Consider the following 15,882-nt stretch of genomic DNA (forward strand, 5'->3'; position numbering starts at 1 on the left):
CCTCTCGCTGCGACGTTGTCCTTCCGGGGTCAGAGGGCGCCCTGTGTTGTTGTTGTTGCCGTGCGGTTGCCGCGCTGAGCAGTTAGCTAGCAGCAGTGTTCTTCTGCAGATGTCAATAAACGGCTGTGCTCCCTGGCTAGCTCACGGGAAGCAAGACCAAACGACACCTCCGTCTCCTCGCTGTCTGAGCTCGCCACATTGGTGTCAGAAGTGGGATGATGGTGGCACCCCATGTTCTGACCCGAGTGACGTTTCCCTCGCCGGTTGTGACCGGCCGGTGCGCCAAAAGAAGGCACCTGGACATTTGCAGGACTTTGTGTGGGGTAATGGGGTCGTCGGGGACGACTGACCCCTTAGGTGGGGGCTATGTAGCGGGTCAGGGCTGTTCGGGGTTCTGTTTGTACAGTTATGTTTTGTTTATGTTGCCATAGTGACGGGTGATGCCCTCTCGCTGCGACGGTGTGTCCTTCCGGGGTCAGAGGGCGCTCTGTGTGTTGTTGTTGCTGTGCGGTTGCCGTTAGCTAGCGGCAGTGTTCTTCTGCAGATGTCAATAAACGGCTGTGCTCCCTGGCTAGCTCACGGGAAGCAAGACCAAACGATACCTCCGTCTCCTCCTTGTCTGAGCTCGCCACAATATTAAACATAACAGGTCCCCATAAGGAGAATCATGTGCTAACGGCTGTCTAAATGACTCAGGTAAAGTTTGTAGCATGCATGCTTGTTGTTTTTGTCTGCTTCCACTTGTCTTTGCACTAGGATGATGTCAGCGTAAATGTGCAGTCATATTCGTTGTGTTCCCACTAGTGCTGTCAGCGTTAATCTCGTTGAAATGACGTTAACGCCACAACACGGTAAATCTCCGTTAACGAGCTACCCCTGCGTGGGGCTAGACGGCCAACACGTTAACGAGCTAACTGCGCTAACACACTAGTTCCCACCCATGTAATTCAGCATTGCGTGGCACATCCAACATACTGTTTTACTTTAGTCCATGACGCGCTTACCTTCAGGGTCATATGTCACATGAAAACCAAAATAATTCCAAACGCCAGATCTGAATGAGGGTGGGGGAGGTTCAATTTGCCATGTTGCAAGGAGAGCTTAACTTCTGTCTCGCTAGCTTGCCCTGCGCTCTTCCTTCTGACGATGCTGTCTGTGTTGAATGCTCAGTGGATCTGCGCTCGACAGTGCAGCCTAGGCGGAGTAGTCGAACGCAGATTCACTGAGCGCTCAACACAGACAGCATCGTCAGAAGGAAAGCTGATCAAATAAATTACAAATTTTGTATTGTCCCATACATATGCGTACGGAACCGAAAGCACTGTATCGAACGGTTCAATATCGATATGAGTATCGTTGCACCCCTAATATATATATATATATATATATATATTAGACCAAAAAGTTTTATTGCTAAAAATAAATGAAGGATGCCTTCAAGGTGGTGTTTATTCAGTATTTGTGCTGTAAACAGAAATCCTCTAGGGTTTGGTCATACAATGTATATCAAGTGTACAGTTTTTCAAGCTCTTCAGCAAGTATGCTGCCCTAGTCATTGCTAAGAAACTTGCTACAGTTTTTACTGTGTGTTTACACTGTCTTGAGACTGTTCTCTATCTCATATGCTTCAATGTGATGTGATGGTGCTGGATACATGTTTAGAGTTGTTACTATACTGTAGAATCTGGTGTCTGTTTGATGGACATCCTTTGACGGATAACAACTCAATCCACTAATGCCTAAAACCTTTGCAAACTATTGCATATATGCACACGTACTCAGTTGCTCGCGTTATCCGCTTGCTTTCATCACTTTCTCATTCAAGCGCTCTCTTTAAATTCCACCTAATAAGAAAATGTTGTCTTGGGGCCGTCTGGTCAGCTTGAACTAGGATGTCAGTGAGAACACAATGGGGCATAGCACTGACTTAACATCACGGTTAATAATTTACAGACCTGCTGCAAATGTTTCACAGCACATTTTTTTTCCCATGAGGAGATCACTTGTTTAAATTGTGGTGTGAATAACTGACTATATTCAAGCACAGCTCACAGAGTCCAATTACTAATCTCAGCAGATAAGCATTTCTGCTGTTATCTGGAGTTTTGAATTCAATTGAATGTGAGAACAGGGGCCACGCAAGTTGATGTTGGTCAGTGTAATAATAATGCATCTTTGTTCATATACAATGGCAAACTTTGAAACGCTCGGGATCCCTGCTTAACAAAGCATTTAGATGGAAATCAAGGTCAGATTGATGTTTATTTGTTTTGGCCTTAGGACCTGTATGAAAATAGCCCTCAATGAGGAAAAACTCCCACGAAAACCTCATCAACATTAAAGGCAGTTTGTTCTGTTTGTGTGTTGCTGTTTACCAGGGAGGCTTTTGATCACTGACACCCCCCATAGATAAAGTGAAGCATGAAGGCCAAATCCTGCCCCGCATTGATCTGAACAAACATCCCCCTCCCGTTGCCAGCATACACGCACACACGCACACACGCTGTCCTAATATTACCATAGTGTTAGTACTCTACAGCAAGATCAACAGTGTGTGACAACAGCTGTGTCACATTATGAATATTGCAACATCAATGGGTGCAGAGGTCATTATACGAATTAATTGGCAGTGGTGCTGTCATTAACGCTATCCAAACACGCCTATAGTTAATGCGAATGATCCGAAAATGTTTTATCTAATTGTTTATTCATGCTGTCCCTCCATTATTCGTTTTCAGCTTTTGCTAGTAGCATTAGGGTGATCCTGTGTGTAAGTTGCAGACAAGAGATTTTGCACTATTCTGTGAATGTTATTTCTTCAAAGTTGCCCTGCATTATTAATTTGAGTGTTAGTTTCAAGTTGCCTTGGGTACTTATCTTTGTGTTTTTACCCTCCAACCCTCTGTAATCTCCTATTACCCCCTCCACTTTGCCCATTCCCCCTTTGCTACCCTCCTCTCTCTCCCTCCCTTTTTTTCTCTCCCAGGCGAGTGATGCATGCTGCAAACGGTGCGTGCGTGTAGTGTGAGCGAGAGCCATCGGTGTATGCGTGTGCTTGTGTTGCGTGTGTGTTTGACTGTATGAGTGTGTGTGCTTGAATGTGTGTTGAGAGAGCGAGAGAGAGCAAGAGCGAACGAGAGAGAGAGAGAGAGAGAGACGGATAGACCGAGCCTCTAACACGGAGCATGCCTCTGCGTCCGGCAGCCGGCAAACATGAGCCACCGAGCCCTCCACGGCAGGACCAGCAGCAGCACACACACACACACTCACACACAATCACACACCCTCACACACACGCAGCAAACGGCAGCCAGGGGGCCAGCACTGACAGCAGCAGCTCCCGGGAAGAGGACAGTGGCGTTCCCGTTCCTCACGGTGTTCCGGCTTTCCGTCCCAGTGCAGAGCGTAGCAACAGTGCAAGAGCACCCATGGAGGAGCCAACAGGCAACACGGTGGTCATCCGCATTGGAATCCCAGACTTGCAGCAGACGGTAAGAGCTCATTCTGTAGCCAGAGTATAAAAGAGAGGTAATCTGCCTCTCCCCCTTCCTCTTTGAATAGGTGCTTTCTACCTCTCTACTGCTGGCTTTATGTATTATCTGTCCTTTTAAACATCGTCAGCTTTTAATTTTTCGTCTTTTCCGTCAGCTTCTCTTTATCGTTATCACCCATGCTCTTCTTTTCCCTTGTTTTCGGTTTTGGTTTTTTTTGGTATGCACACTTAGTAGCTGTGTTTGCTTGCTGGCTTCTGGGGGTTCCACTCCTCCCCTCCCCACCTTTTCCACTGTTGCCTCGCTAATAAATCTACCTCTTCATTAACTGGGCTTCAGCTGACTTTGACAACTGGCCACTTAGGGTGAGAATGGGGGTCTGAGGGAAGGGGGAGGAACGGAAAAGGCATCAGGGGTAACGGAGGCTGTGAGGTGATTGCAAATGCCCAAGAAGGCACGAGGTAGAGAATCATGACAGTTATACCTAAACAGTAAAACTTTACCTCATCATGTCGTCTTCCCACTGTGTTTGCTCTGTGCCCAGAGAGTATAACAGGTCCAATCATACACTGTTCCTCCACTAATGAAGCTGCAGTTTCTCTGAATGTGTAGCCTGTACCTGTGTAGTATTGCAGCCACTGAAAATAAAAGCAGAACCATCAGACTGTTGAAACCATTTGATCGCCTTCACAAGTGTGTCCATATCTGTATTTTATTGCTGCAGAGGGTGGTGTGAAACAGGACAAATGGGCACATAGTAAATTAGTTCTGTCATTCAGTTTTCAAGCTATCTCATTCATGTAGATTCAACAACATTGAGTAATGCAGTGCAGTGGAACATCTGTCACTGAAGTGTCAAGGTGCCATTTCTTTGAGGTTAACGGGGATCTTCAATTTGATTGCCTGGAACTGCACTTAACTGCAGAGAAATAGCATTTTACTGTTTGATTGGCTGTAAAATAAAATGTTCAGCTCAACATATCTTGATCCCATGTTATATGTCTGCAGCTATTGCTGCTCTCTCTCTCTCTCTCTCTCTCGCTCCGTGTATATATATATATATATATATATATATATATATATATATAATGTCAGTAGCACATATAAGATCACACTATTAGACAAATGAAGTGACTTTCCTCTGGAATAACACATGACTCTGAGTCAACACTTATCAACTTATCTAGCCATTCACCTTCTGTTTCACATTAATACTCGAGATATTGTCTATTAATTGTAAAGCAAAACACAGATTATACCCTGGCAGCCATTCGCTACATACTTGTGCTCAGTTACTAAGCTTTTTGCAAGAAGTTAGGCTGAGTGTCCCGTTTCTATTCATTCTGCAGACATTGATGGCGAAGGCAAGAGGCTGGTGCTCTGTTTGTTGTTGTTGATTACCTCATTGTCGTTGGATACTTGGCTGAAATGACCCATTGTATCTTAGTGAGGCTCCAGCACCGAATGCCAGGAATAAAGGCAGGAAATAAAAGGAAGGCAGCTGAAAAGAAAGTAGAGAATTCCCCAAAGGTGCTATAGAATAGCCCTGTGTGGACAAAAATGTTTTCAAGCAAGCTCAAACTCAAAACTCTCAGCATGCAAATATGTATAATATAGAATAAGTATTTGCAGTTACATGAAAGAATACACACACACACACCTGGGCATGGTTTTACAAGCTTACACAGTTACACACTCAAACATGCACTCATGTTCATGATTCCTAATCCCATTGCCCGGGGAATTGCCTTAATGTGGTTATGTAACGTTAAGATGCTCCACGAATTATTAGTTTCAGTTTCAGTCACATTTAGTCCAGTATATGGATAAGAAAGCAAGAACACATATGGGATGACACAGTGATGGAGGGAAAGACAAACAGAGAGTTTGCCTGAAGTCTGACAGACAAACATAGAGGCAGCTGACAGATGGCCAGATTCTGACAGTTTGAATCTTTTATGGAGCAGTCAAAAGTGACTCGTGTGTACTCTGAGTAAGCAGGAGATTACACTAGAATAGTCTGCCTGAAGTAGGATTACACATCTCCTGCTGTGTTTCAAGCCTAGATCAGGAGAATGAAGCACCATGCAAAGATCATGCTGGGCAACATTTTCCCTTTTCTGCGAGAAATTAGGGTGGAGCACAGCCCAATATGCAGTAAAGCCAGAGTATAAAATAGTTAATAGTTCCTTCACAATTCCTTTCTCAATCTCTGACCTATTATGTTGAGTTCCCAGTATTTTTTCAGCCTAATTAATCTGAAGTAGGGGTATTATTTCTGGTGCTATTCTTGCATGTGAACTGTGTTTTGAGAATTTCTTCTTCAGGTCTGGTTAGGTGATGGAGTAAAATAAAGAGTGGTGTTAAAATTATGGAAGACAATTATGGAAATTAAGGAAGAAAATTAATGGATTTTAGTCATTCAGCTTGCAATTTATTCTAAGCAAGTCCGTCATTACATAAAAGTACTGTTCAGTCTTTGGCAAACATTTAATCTCTAACTGTATTTTGGCAACAGGAGATAGTACAGTTGCATTAGCAGTCAGTACCACCTTTTGTTCGGTCGGGGTGTTTGGGAAATTATTTGTAAAGATTGTACTTTTTTCCCACCATAGGTATCATTTGGTATTCATCATACCCAGCAAAAAAGATAGATTCCCAATACCGCTAATGGGTGTCATTCATCTCTCAAAAGAGAGGGAGACACACACATAAATAGTCTGCCCCACTATTGCCTACCTGCTTTAATCCATCTTCTCCATTTATTTTTGTGTTACGTCTCTCAGTGCATCCCATTTCTTTATCCATTCACAGAATACATTTTTCTGTCAGATGCAGAAATCTGTCACGATTATGATGTTGAGAAAATAATTTTAAAAATAAACAAAAAACAAACAAAAAAAACCCTCAAGTCTTGTTATATAGACCTTTGGGTTTGAGGGTTACACGCAGTATGCTTTCTCTTTGAAAAACATTTGTCTTGTGGAAGCTCGAGGTTTCAGCTCTCTTGTTTGTAACAATAGTTGCTGCATCTTATTGGGTCGAACTGAAATAGACATCTTGAAGGCCCTTTCATTGTCTCTGTGCATATTTTCCTGTTCACATGCTTGCATGTAGCAGCATATGGTGTCCCTCCTTACACTTTACATCCTTTTGTGCTGGACTTAGCACTTTGTGATGCCCTCTTTGTCTTTTCTGTTGTTTTTGAATTTTTTTCCACCTCTTCTGTCTGCCTGTGTAGTTGGCTTATAAGGTACCCTGTTTTTCCTGTCTGCTACTGTCTTGAACTGCTGTCTGAGTAAGTTATTTTCTGGAAACATTTGGCACATGTACATATGTAGGCTTAATATTTCATGAAAGACATTGTCCTTGACATTTTTCATTCTACAGTACTCTTCAAAAGTCTTGAGTCACCGCTAATTTCGTTATATTTTGCTAGGAAAATACAAAATAGGTGCAGCAATTTATTGAAGTTGAGGCAGTCTTAAGAAGTCTTCAGGAATAGTTCTCCAGGCTTCTTGAAGAGCATCTTCTTTGGATGTTTGCTGCCTTTTGTTCTGTTCTCTGTTAAGATGATCCCACACTGCTTCAATAATGTCGAGGTCCACATGCTGGGGAGTGTTCCATTGTGCGGTTTTCTCTCCATGGTATAGTTTTGCTGCATTGGCAGTGTGTTTGGAATCAATGCAAAAAAATTATGCTGTTGCCAATCAGGCAGATTCCAGACTTTACTGTGTGGTGTTTAAACATATGATTGCACTTTTCAGTGTTCCACCCAAAACCGATGGAACCCATTGAACCCAAAATTTCAAACTTGGTTTCATCACTCCATTGATTTTCACTCCAGTTCTTGTATAATTTGGCATTGTTCAGTCATTTCTCCCTGTTTCCCTTTCTTTAAAATGGCTTTTGCAAAGCGACCCTTCCACTGAAACCCTGAAGACATAACTTTTACATACTAGTAAAGTTTTCGTTTTGCTTATTAGGCCTGCCCCACTTCTCCTTGTTCAATTTCCTGTGCACTACAAACCGTTCCAAGATAGACCATGTTTTCAGCTGACTGAGGATGGCTTAGTTGGTGCAAAAATCCAGCTTTATACCTGTTAAACTCTGTTATTTTTAGCATTTTTCTTTAAGCTAACTAAAGAAATTCAAAGGCTGCTGACAGGATGCTAGAAATAAAGTCACTAAAGATACTTGTCTGTTATGTGTAAATCCAATGCTGGTTCATCCCTGCTGTCTTTTTTGTGCTGTTGAAATTTTTAAAAAGTCTGTGCTAGTGACTAATTGTTCAAACGCCATCTCAATTATTCAAATTTAGAATTTTTATTAGTCAAAGTAAAAAATGACAGTTTTTGTCGGACTGTTAAATTTAATTTTGATCTCGTGATGTGGAAAATAGACTATAAGTTTAAAAATGTCTCTTCTCCATTAACCCCAAGGCTTGTCATTTTGACCTTACAGTTGTAAATCTGTTGCTGAATAAATAATAGGATTTTTGTTTTCAAGTGGAAATTTCAGAAACTGAAAAAAAGCTAAAAAAAAAAAGTTCAAGTTGTTTTTATATCACCAGCGTCAAATTCTTTTCTTGGCCAATTTACCGAGTATATATCCAGTGACAGTTATGCCTTATGTCATTTTTGTACTCTGTGGAACATGTGGCCATCATGTTTTGAGTACCTGCTGTGTAGCCTCCTGGCAGATTAATCTCTTTTGTCCCTTTTGTGTGTTCTTGTTTAACTACCATCTGCCTGCATCGTCAGTCCAGATGATATTTTGACGTATTTCCAAATATGCAACTGTTGTTTTCCTTAGCCAGTAAGAGTGGGGACCTGTCGTTTAGTAACTTGTTAATCAGTACTGCTACCTGATTTACACTGTAGATTGGTTGAATGCAGGCTGCAAAATTTAGTAGCTGAAAAACAAATATGATTTCAGTTCTGTTATCCTGGTGTTACCCAAATTAACAGTTCTGCTGGTGCCTTTCTGAGTAGAGAAGGGATTTCCCTGTGTATCTAGTAAATTGGTGCGGGTGTAGGTGTGAGTGGTAGTCTGTCTCTCTGATGACCTGCCCTGGCTGTAGCTCATCTCTCACTCAGTGTGAGCTGGGATAGGCTCCAGCTCCCTGCAACTCAGTTGGATAAGTTGTTAAGAAAATGGATGGATTGAGATTTAGAAGCAGAAACCAAATATTAACAGACCTGGACTGAGCTCAAGCCCCCGAAAATAATTCAGGACTAAGAACGCAACTTTTCAGTCCAAATACTGACACAGACACCTTGACTCAAACGATCTGTTTCTTTAGTTTGTTTGTTTTTTATTTTTTGTCCAGTTGATACTATTGTTAAGTGTTTTTTGTTTTTTTTGAGAAGGACAACCGCTGCCCAAGCAAAAACCTGTAGTGATCCCATATGTGTCAGGAGTATCGGAGCACTTGAGACGCATTTTTTCTAAACACCGGGTTTCTGTGGCTTTTAAACCCCAAAACACACTGCGCCAAAAATTGGTCCACCCCAAGGATCGGGTCCCCCGACACAAACAGAGTAACATAGTGTACGCTGTTAAGTGCCAGGAGGATTGCCAGGATTTATAGCGGATGGCACAACACAGAAGAGCTACCTCATCAGGCCAGGACTCTGCAGTCTATTTACACCTACAGGCGAGTGGACACTCTTTCAAGGATGAGGATGTACACATCCTGGACAGGGAGGAACGCTGGTTTGAGCGCAGAGTCAAGGAGGCCATTTACGTGAAAAGGGAAAGACCATCTCTGAATCGAGGAGGGGGCCTAAGGATACATCTTTTGCCATCTTACAATGCTGTGATTGCAGCCATTCCCCAACTCTCTGATGCATTATGGGAGCACAGCGCCATTTTCGGGGTCTACGAATCAAACCAAACACACTGTGTTAGAATGACGACTACAAGAAAGATGCTTAAAAGCGGCTCAAAAGAGAATGAACTGTATAGAGACCGATTGCATCCAGAGGCGAAGCAGCGGTACTTGCAGAAAATAGCGTGCATTGGAAATGTGGACCCGTATGAAATACGGCCGTGGAGTAGAAACCCTGAAGACCAACCGCTATTGATGTAGCCTGACATATTCTCGTACCTTGTCTGTGGAGTCAGCGCGTACAAGTCGTCATTCAAGCAAAGGTAAGTCAGCTCGAGTACTGCGAGTGAAATGCGTTTGATTTCCCTGCAAACATTCACATTAGTGCAGCATAAATTCATTCATGAGGGGAAATTACAGTGAGAACATGTGGAGGCTGTTAGGTGGATAACATAGTGAGTTCAGTGCATTGATGTGACACTGTCCTGAAGGATTGTTATTCTTTATGGTTAAAGAAATTGCACTAATTTATTCATATTTATTATAAATAATTCTAATTATACATCTTGCGTCCATGTTTGTATCTTGTGTCACTAAAAATACATTTTATTTTAATTTTATATATTGATCAATGACCTGCAGAATCTCCTTATCATATTAAGTGATTCATAATTGTCACTTTATGCTTTCTCCATCTCTAAAGTGATGACATCCTTGCATTACATCCTTTAGGTTCATTTTCTGCAGGCAGGTTTCTGACAGAGAACAGGCAGATTTAGAATATAACATGCAGCGTTCTATAGATGGAAAAAGAAATGAAAAATTACATGTATGTGCTAACTTTCTAAACACTTTGTTACATTTATGATAAAGTAGATTAAACACATTTATGTCTGCCTTGGCTCATTAGTTCTTGTCTTTAAATGAACTTTGTCTGTGTGTGTTTCAGGTGCTGCACTCTCAAAGACTGAATGAACCAGCATTGCAGCCATGGGTCACTGTGAGCATCACAGGGAAGGTTGAAGCCGCGCACTGTACCTTTATGGCCGGAGTCGCAGAGACCTGCAGCCATGTCGCTGCTCTTCTGTTTAATGTAGAAGCAACAGTGTTGATCTGTGGCACAAGGACTGTTACAGATGAACCTGCATACTGGGTTTTGCTGGGTAATATGGCCAAGATACAGCCAGAGGTTGGCCATAAGATAGACTTCTCCTCTTCAGCTGCCCAAAAAAAGGCTCTCAATCAAAACATAATAATAATAATAATAATGGATTGGATTTATATAGCGCTTTTCAAGGCACCCAAAGCGCTTTACAATACCACTATTCATTCACTCTCACATTCATACACTGGTGGAAGCAAGCTACAGTTGTAGCCACAGCTGCCCTGGGGCAGACTGACAGAAGCGAGGCTGCCATATCGCGCCATCGGCCCCTCAGACCATCTGTAGTGACAGGTAAAAGGAGGGGTCCTCAAAACAGAAAAATCCCACCTGCTACTTTGGAGGAGTTGTCACTGCTATTGGATACTTTGCTGGAACACAGTAAAGCTGTGGGTTGTGGGAATGACCCATAATGTTTTATCTAGGGGTCTAGATTTATGCCTGTAGTGCACTGCCGTGTAAATAATTTGCATTTACTGAATATATACTGACTGAGTACCACTGTTCAAAAGTTGAATAAAGAAACAAACTAATTTTTGCCTCTTTTTTTTTTTTTTATTGAAACCACCTTATAGAACATCACATCAGTTACAATGTAGAATCCATGTCATTTATAGTTTACAAATGACAAAATGTTTACACAAAATCATGAGTGTTTACATGACATCACCCACTACTAACATTATTTACTGTATCTTTTGAAAAAATACAGCAATTTTAACAGCACAATACTTAAGAATATTTAACAGGAGCAGGTTTCATTTTTCCCTGGTTTTATTATCACACTGTTCACCAAAACGCAGCAAACCTTCACCATCTTATCCAGGAGGGTCACCTCTTCACCCTCACATGGAAGAAGTAATCTGATTGGCATGGTGGTATGTTTGAAGCAGGTCCCTTTTGTAGCACTGGAACCCAGTCACGATGTTTCATCCATTTCATAGGCTGGTTTGCTGCAATAATGCCAAATAATTAGCATCTCTATTGATAGAAGGTAGTTCTGCAAAATCACTCAGTAGGATGTTTGTTCTAATTTGCTATGACCGCAGAGCGCATAGAAAATAAAACTAATAGGCTATAAAGAGTGATATGAACATATTTAGAACTTACCGGAATGAAAATGTCTGGAGCACCAACAGATATTTGGAGATGGAAGAGAACTACACGTCAGCTCGTCTCACAGCTGCTATCCAGGCTGGACGCCTTCGTTTGGTAACATCGATACACGAGCTGCCTCATGTTGCTTCCGGGTTGGGAAAGAATTAAAAGATAAACCCTTTTCAAGCTTATTCTCTTGCCGGTCGTGCGATCGAACATTGCAGCCGACCACACAGCAAATACGAACCATGGCTGTTGTGTGTGACTTCGCTCCCTTTTCACTTGCGCTAGACCCCCAAAATGGCGGATCGGGCCAAAATCCTTTCCACGCCCACCCCCCGTGACATCACGCTCCAAAGCCCTATAGATCAGTGGGTTTGGTCAGTGGTCATGAGAATTTGCATAATTAAGATTAAGGAACTGACCTCCCAGCCCATTGTTCCTTCAGTGGGCTGGTTTCAGTCATTATGCAAATGTACTGTTTATAAGATTGGGGAAACCTGCAGTCAACTGAGACTGAAGAAGTCACTTGGATGAGTGACGAAACGTTTCTCCCACAAAACGCTACGTCCAGATGAACAGTATTAACCTTTGGAGATATTGTTAAGTTTGTAAACTGTTAATTTTGTTAACTACCTTTTTAGAAGCGTTTTATGTGTCTGACAAGCTTCCATGTTCAACAGTAAGTTGCTAAGAGCATGTTTTGGCTCATTGGTGCTGAGCAGGTATTCTGCAGTGAGCTTACCACAGAAAGCAGAGGTATTACAAGCGAGAGTGAATGAAAACATCAAATTTGTAGCAGGATAGCTAAAATAAGCTATCCACAAAGCCAACCCTCGTGGTTGTTGCTTTAAGGTTCTTTTCTTGTATTAGAACTGTACTTGACCCCCCCAAAATTTAATTACTCTCATCTTTATTGCATAGCTTTTACATCTTGATGCATAATAATGAATGAAAATAATAAAAAGTCATCTAAACGTCACCCATCCACCAATATGAGGTGTTTGTTGATATGCTGTGTTTGGTTTTCTCTAAACATGGCACTGTGCTTTATGATTAAACCTCTTGGTCTCACCTGTCCAGAGGACATTGCTCCAAAAGTCTGGTGGTTTGTTCACCTTGGGGTGAATTTGGAACATCCACTCCTGAGAAGATTGGCAACTGTGTTAAATCTCGAACTCTGTTTCTGTAATTGGGCTTAGTTGTGTGTTGTTATTCATACGATCTGGGTTAGTTCGATTAGTTATTTCTTGTTGATATTATCAAAATAATAATAGTATAGACAATATATTAGTGTCCTGAAATGATCAACCAAGGTTATGGTTATTCTTAAATTATTATTATTATGTCAAGTCATAATAATATAGGATTTTTAAGACTGATACTAATAGTTGGTGATTTAAAAATGCTTTATTGGCTCTTTTTTTTTTCTTTTAGACACACAAAACATGAACAGGTTTCTCTTAAAGTTTTATGTGTAGTTATTTATTAACTCATTCATGCTTTAGTCAACTCACATCAGCAGGTTGTTGTGTTTGTGACATTATAAACATTGTTGCTGTCAGGGATGTTGAAGAGTTGCCTGTGGTAGACAAGCTGTACATTATCAACACTCGTACAGTGACTGAAGGGTGTTTGTGCAAATTCCCTGCTGACTCGGCCTCAGGATGTCTAGAGGCAAGAACCAAGCGCACCCAAATGAGCGCACCAGTGATCATGTGCGCATCACGCAGAGGGAGAGTGAGGGACGAAAAGCAGCAGCAGAGCATGGCAGTTGTATCGCAGTTTGTGTGATTCCGTGTGCATTAATGAGACTACAACCATACTTATAGTCACCGATACTGCACCTGCCACAATTATAAGTGCATATCTTCTGTGAAGCTTCATTAAAGACGGTGAACTAAACTCCTGGACCGCTGCAGTCTTTCTGACCGAAGACTTAGGCCAGACTTGTATACCCAGCACTTCCAGTATATATATATTCTACAAGTGGTCCTTCGAACCCAGCACTTCCAGTATGGCCAATATTCTACAGTGTTTCTTCTTTACTTTAACATTTTTCATTACAATATTAGTTTGAATTGAATTGAATTGAATTGAATTGAATGAATGCTTTATTGGCCATATGCAGGTTGCCCCGCAGAGGAATAGGACCCCTGCGGTCAAGCTCTAACTATAGGAAAGTTATTTCTCATTAAATACTGTGATTGTTTCATTGATCTTTTTATACCAATCCATTGCTTTTTTTCCTCTGTATTACTTTTTTAGCCCTTTCTGTCTTTTGTGTGTTATCCTCATTTTTATCTTTTTCCTGAGTCTAGTCTGAGAGAAGCCTGGGAATATAAAGAGATATTAATATTAGCCCAGTCAGACTGACCTTTTGTCACAAGAGTGGTCTAGATATTAATTGTGTTTGTGCAGGGAGGACATCCCTCTCCATTGTAATATTATATCTATAACCAACAATGCTTATATAGATATAGATGGCTGGCATGTCCTGTGTTTCAAGCCAAAAGCATCTAATTGCATAAGCCTTCAGCTGTTTGACCATCAAGTTAAAATCAAATGCTATGTGCAGTAGATAGTGCTCTTGGAGACATTTTAAACACAATACTTGAAGTCAATACAGTAAGACTCTCTTCTTTGCAGCCAATGGGAAAAAGGAAGCCCCTAGGCAATACAAACATTTCCAATAGCCTGCACTACAGTAGTGAACTGCTACAGCGCTCTATTCTCAGCAGAGGAGCTCAGCTTCTACTGTTTTAACTGTAGTGAAATAAATCACTTAGCAACAGATAAACAGTCTTTGTGGCTCATGAAAAAGAATAACCATGACATAATTAGTTTTGGTTGCATATAAAAGACAAAAAAATCTTCTGTCTAAGTGTAGGTTCGCACACTGTCTTGATGCGGTGCTAAAATTGTCATGGTCCTGGGCCATGTGGGCCCAGTATTCTTAGTTTTCATGTATTTTTGTATTTTGTTCTTTATTTAGGCCATGCTTCCTGGGTTGATCTGTTACGTTGTTCCTTATGTGTTTTCCCTTCGTGACTCTTACCCCCTGTGTGCCCCTCTGTGTATTTATGAGCCCTCGTCTCTCTTTGTGCTTTATTCTATGTTTTCCCCAGCCCGTTATGTCTGCGTTCTCCCCGTGCTCTCTCTCCTCCTGTTTGAACCTCTGTGTACTTCCTGCTTTACTTTGTCCATCTCCCATCAGTGTTACATTCACTCCTGCCGTGTCTTGTTATGATTATCAGTGTCACCTGTGTTCCCCGTGTGCATCCACTTCCCCTGATCTTCCCTCATGTGTATTTAGTCTGTGTTTCGTACAGTCTGTGTCGCGTCGTCTGTGTTCTCACCCCCATGTTTTCATGATCAGTCTTTTGTGATCATCTTCGTCTCAGAGTTCTCTTAGTTTGTCACAGTATTAGTTTTCCCAGTTTAGTTATAGTTTAGCCACGCTATCCCTGCTGTGTTTGTATTCCTGGTCTTCAGTCATATTAAAGGCTCGCTTTCTGTTAAACTCACTCCCGTCTACTCACTTGTGTACGCTCCTGGGTCCATTACACACACCACCGCACGACCTGCCTCTGCAGACCGTGACAGTACGACGCGACCATGCCGGACCCAGCGTCACAAGACCAGGAGATCATTCGGACAGTGGAGTCGCTATGCGGCGGTTGGCTGCAGTGTTCCGGGGAGGAGGAATGGGTTGAGCTAGCCCGCCAAGCCGGAGTATGCGTGTCCGCATTCCCCTGGTTATGGGAGGCGCTGCATCCCCTCATCATAGACTTTCTCGCCTCCACTCTCCAACTCCGCCCGCGACAGCAGCTGCCCGGTAAGCGTGAGCCGTCGCCTGAGCCATGCTGTAGCTCTGTTTCCCCGCTGCCTCGTGAGCCTGAAGCGGTCAGAATCGGTACGGTGTGGCTCACCGCCGACACACCCTCGGCTCACGCTCCATCGGCTTCCGCTTCCTCGCCATCGCCTGACTGCACTACGCGGCTCAAGGAGATGCCAGCTGCTATTGACTTTGGTGAGGAGGAGCGGCAGCAGGTATTACGGGCGTATCGCGAGGACGAGCTCCGCTGGAAGCCCTGGCTCATCCCCGAGGAGGAGTTCTCGCCAACTTCCCCACCTCGCACCTGCCGCCCGCCCTCGCCGCCCCGATCGGACTACTCGTCCCCTGCTGTCTTTCTAGCACGGATGTGGTTGGAGGACGAGGAGCCGGTCGCCAGGGACAGTCGGGTTTTGTCCACAGCCGCTTCAAGGGGAAAGCGGCGTTCTCGCCGCCGTCGCGC

General features: G+C 42.6%; 1 protein-coding gene across 1 annotated transcript in view; it reads left to right on the forward strand.

The window, feature by feature from the left end:
* Positions 1–577: 577 nt before the first annotated feature.
* shank3a (SH3 and multiple ankyrin repeat domains 3a) overlaps positions 578–15,882 on the forward strand; it is a 182,816-nt gene continuing 167,511 nt past the window's right edge. Inside the window, exons 1-2 of the mRNA XM_085281938.1 lie at positions 578–696; positions 2,987–3,491. Of these exons, the coding sequence (XP_085138064.1) occupies positions 3,186–3,491 (306 nt within the window). The 5' untranslated portion in view covers positions 578–696; positions 2,987–3,185. The remainder of the gene's footprint in view (positions 697–2,986; positions 3,492–15,882) is intronic.

Source organism: Mchenga conophoros, linkage group LG7, assembly GCF_057382185.1.
Source record: "Mchenga conophoros isolate Kocher_MC1m ecotype Shallow Benthic linkage group LG7, M_conophoros_male_GT1.1, whole genome shotgun sequence".
Classification (NCBI taxonomy): Eukaryota; Metazoa; Chordata; class Actinopteri; order Cichliformes; family Cichlidae; genus Mchenga; species Mchenga conophoros.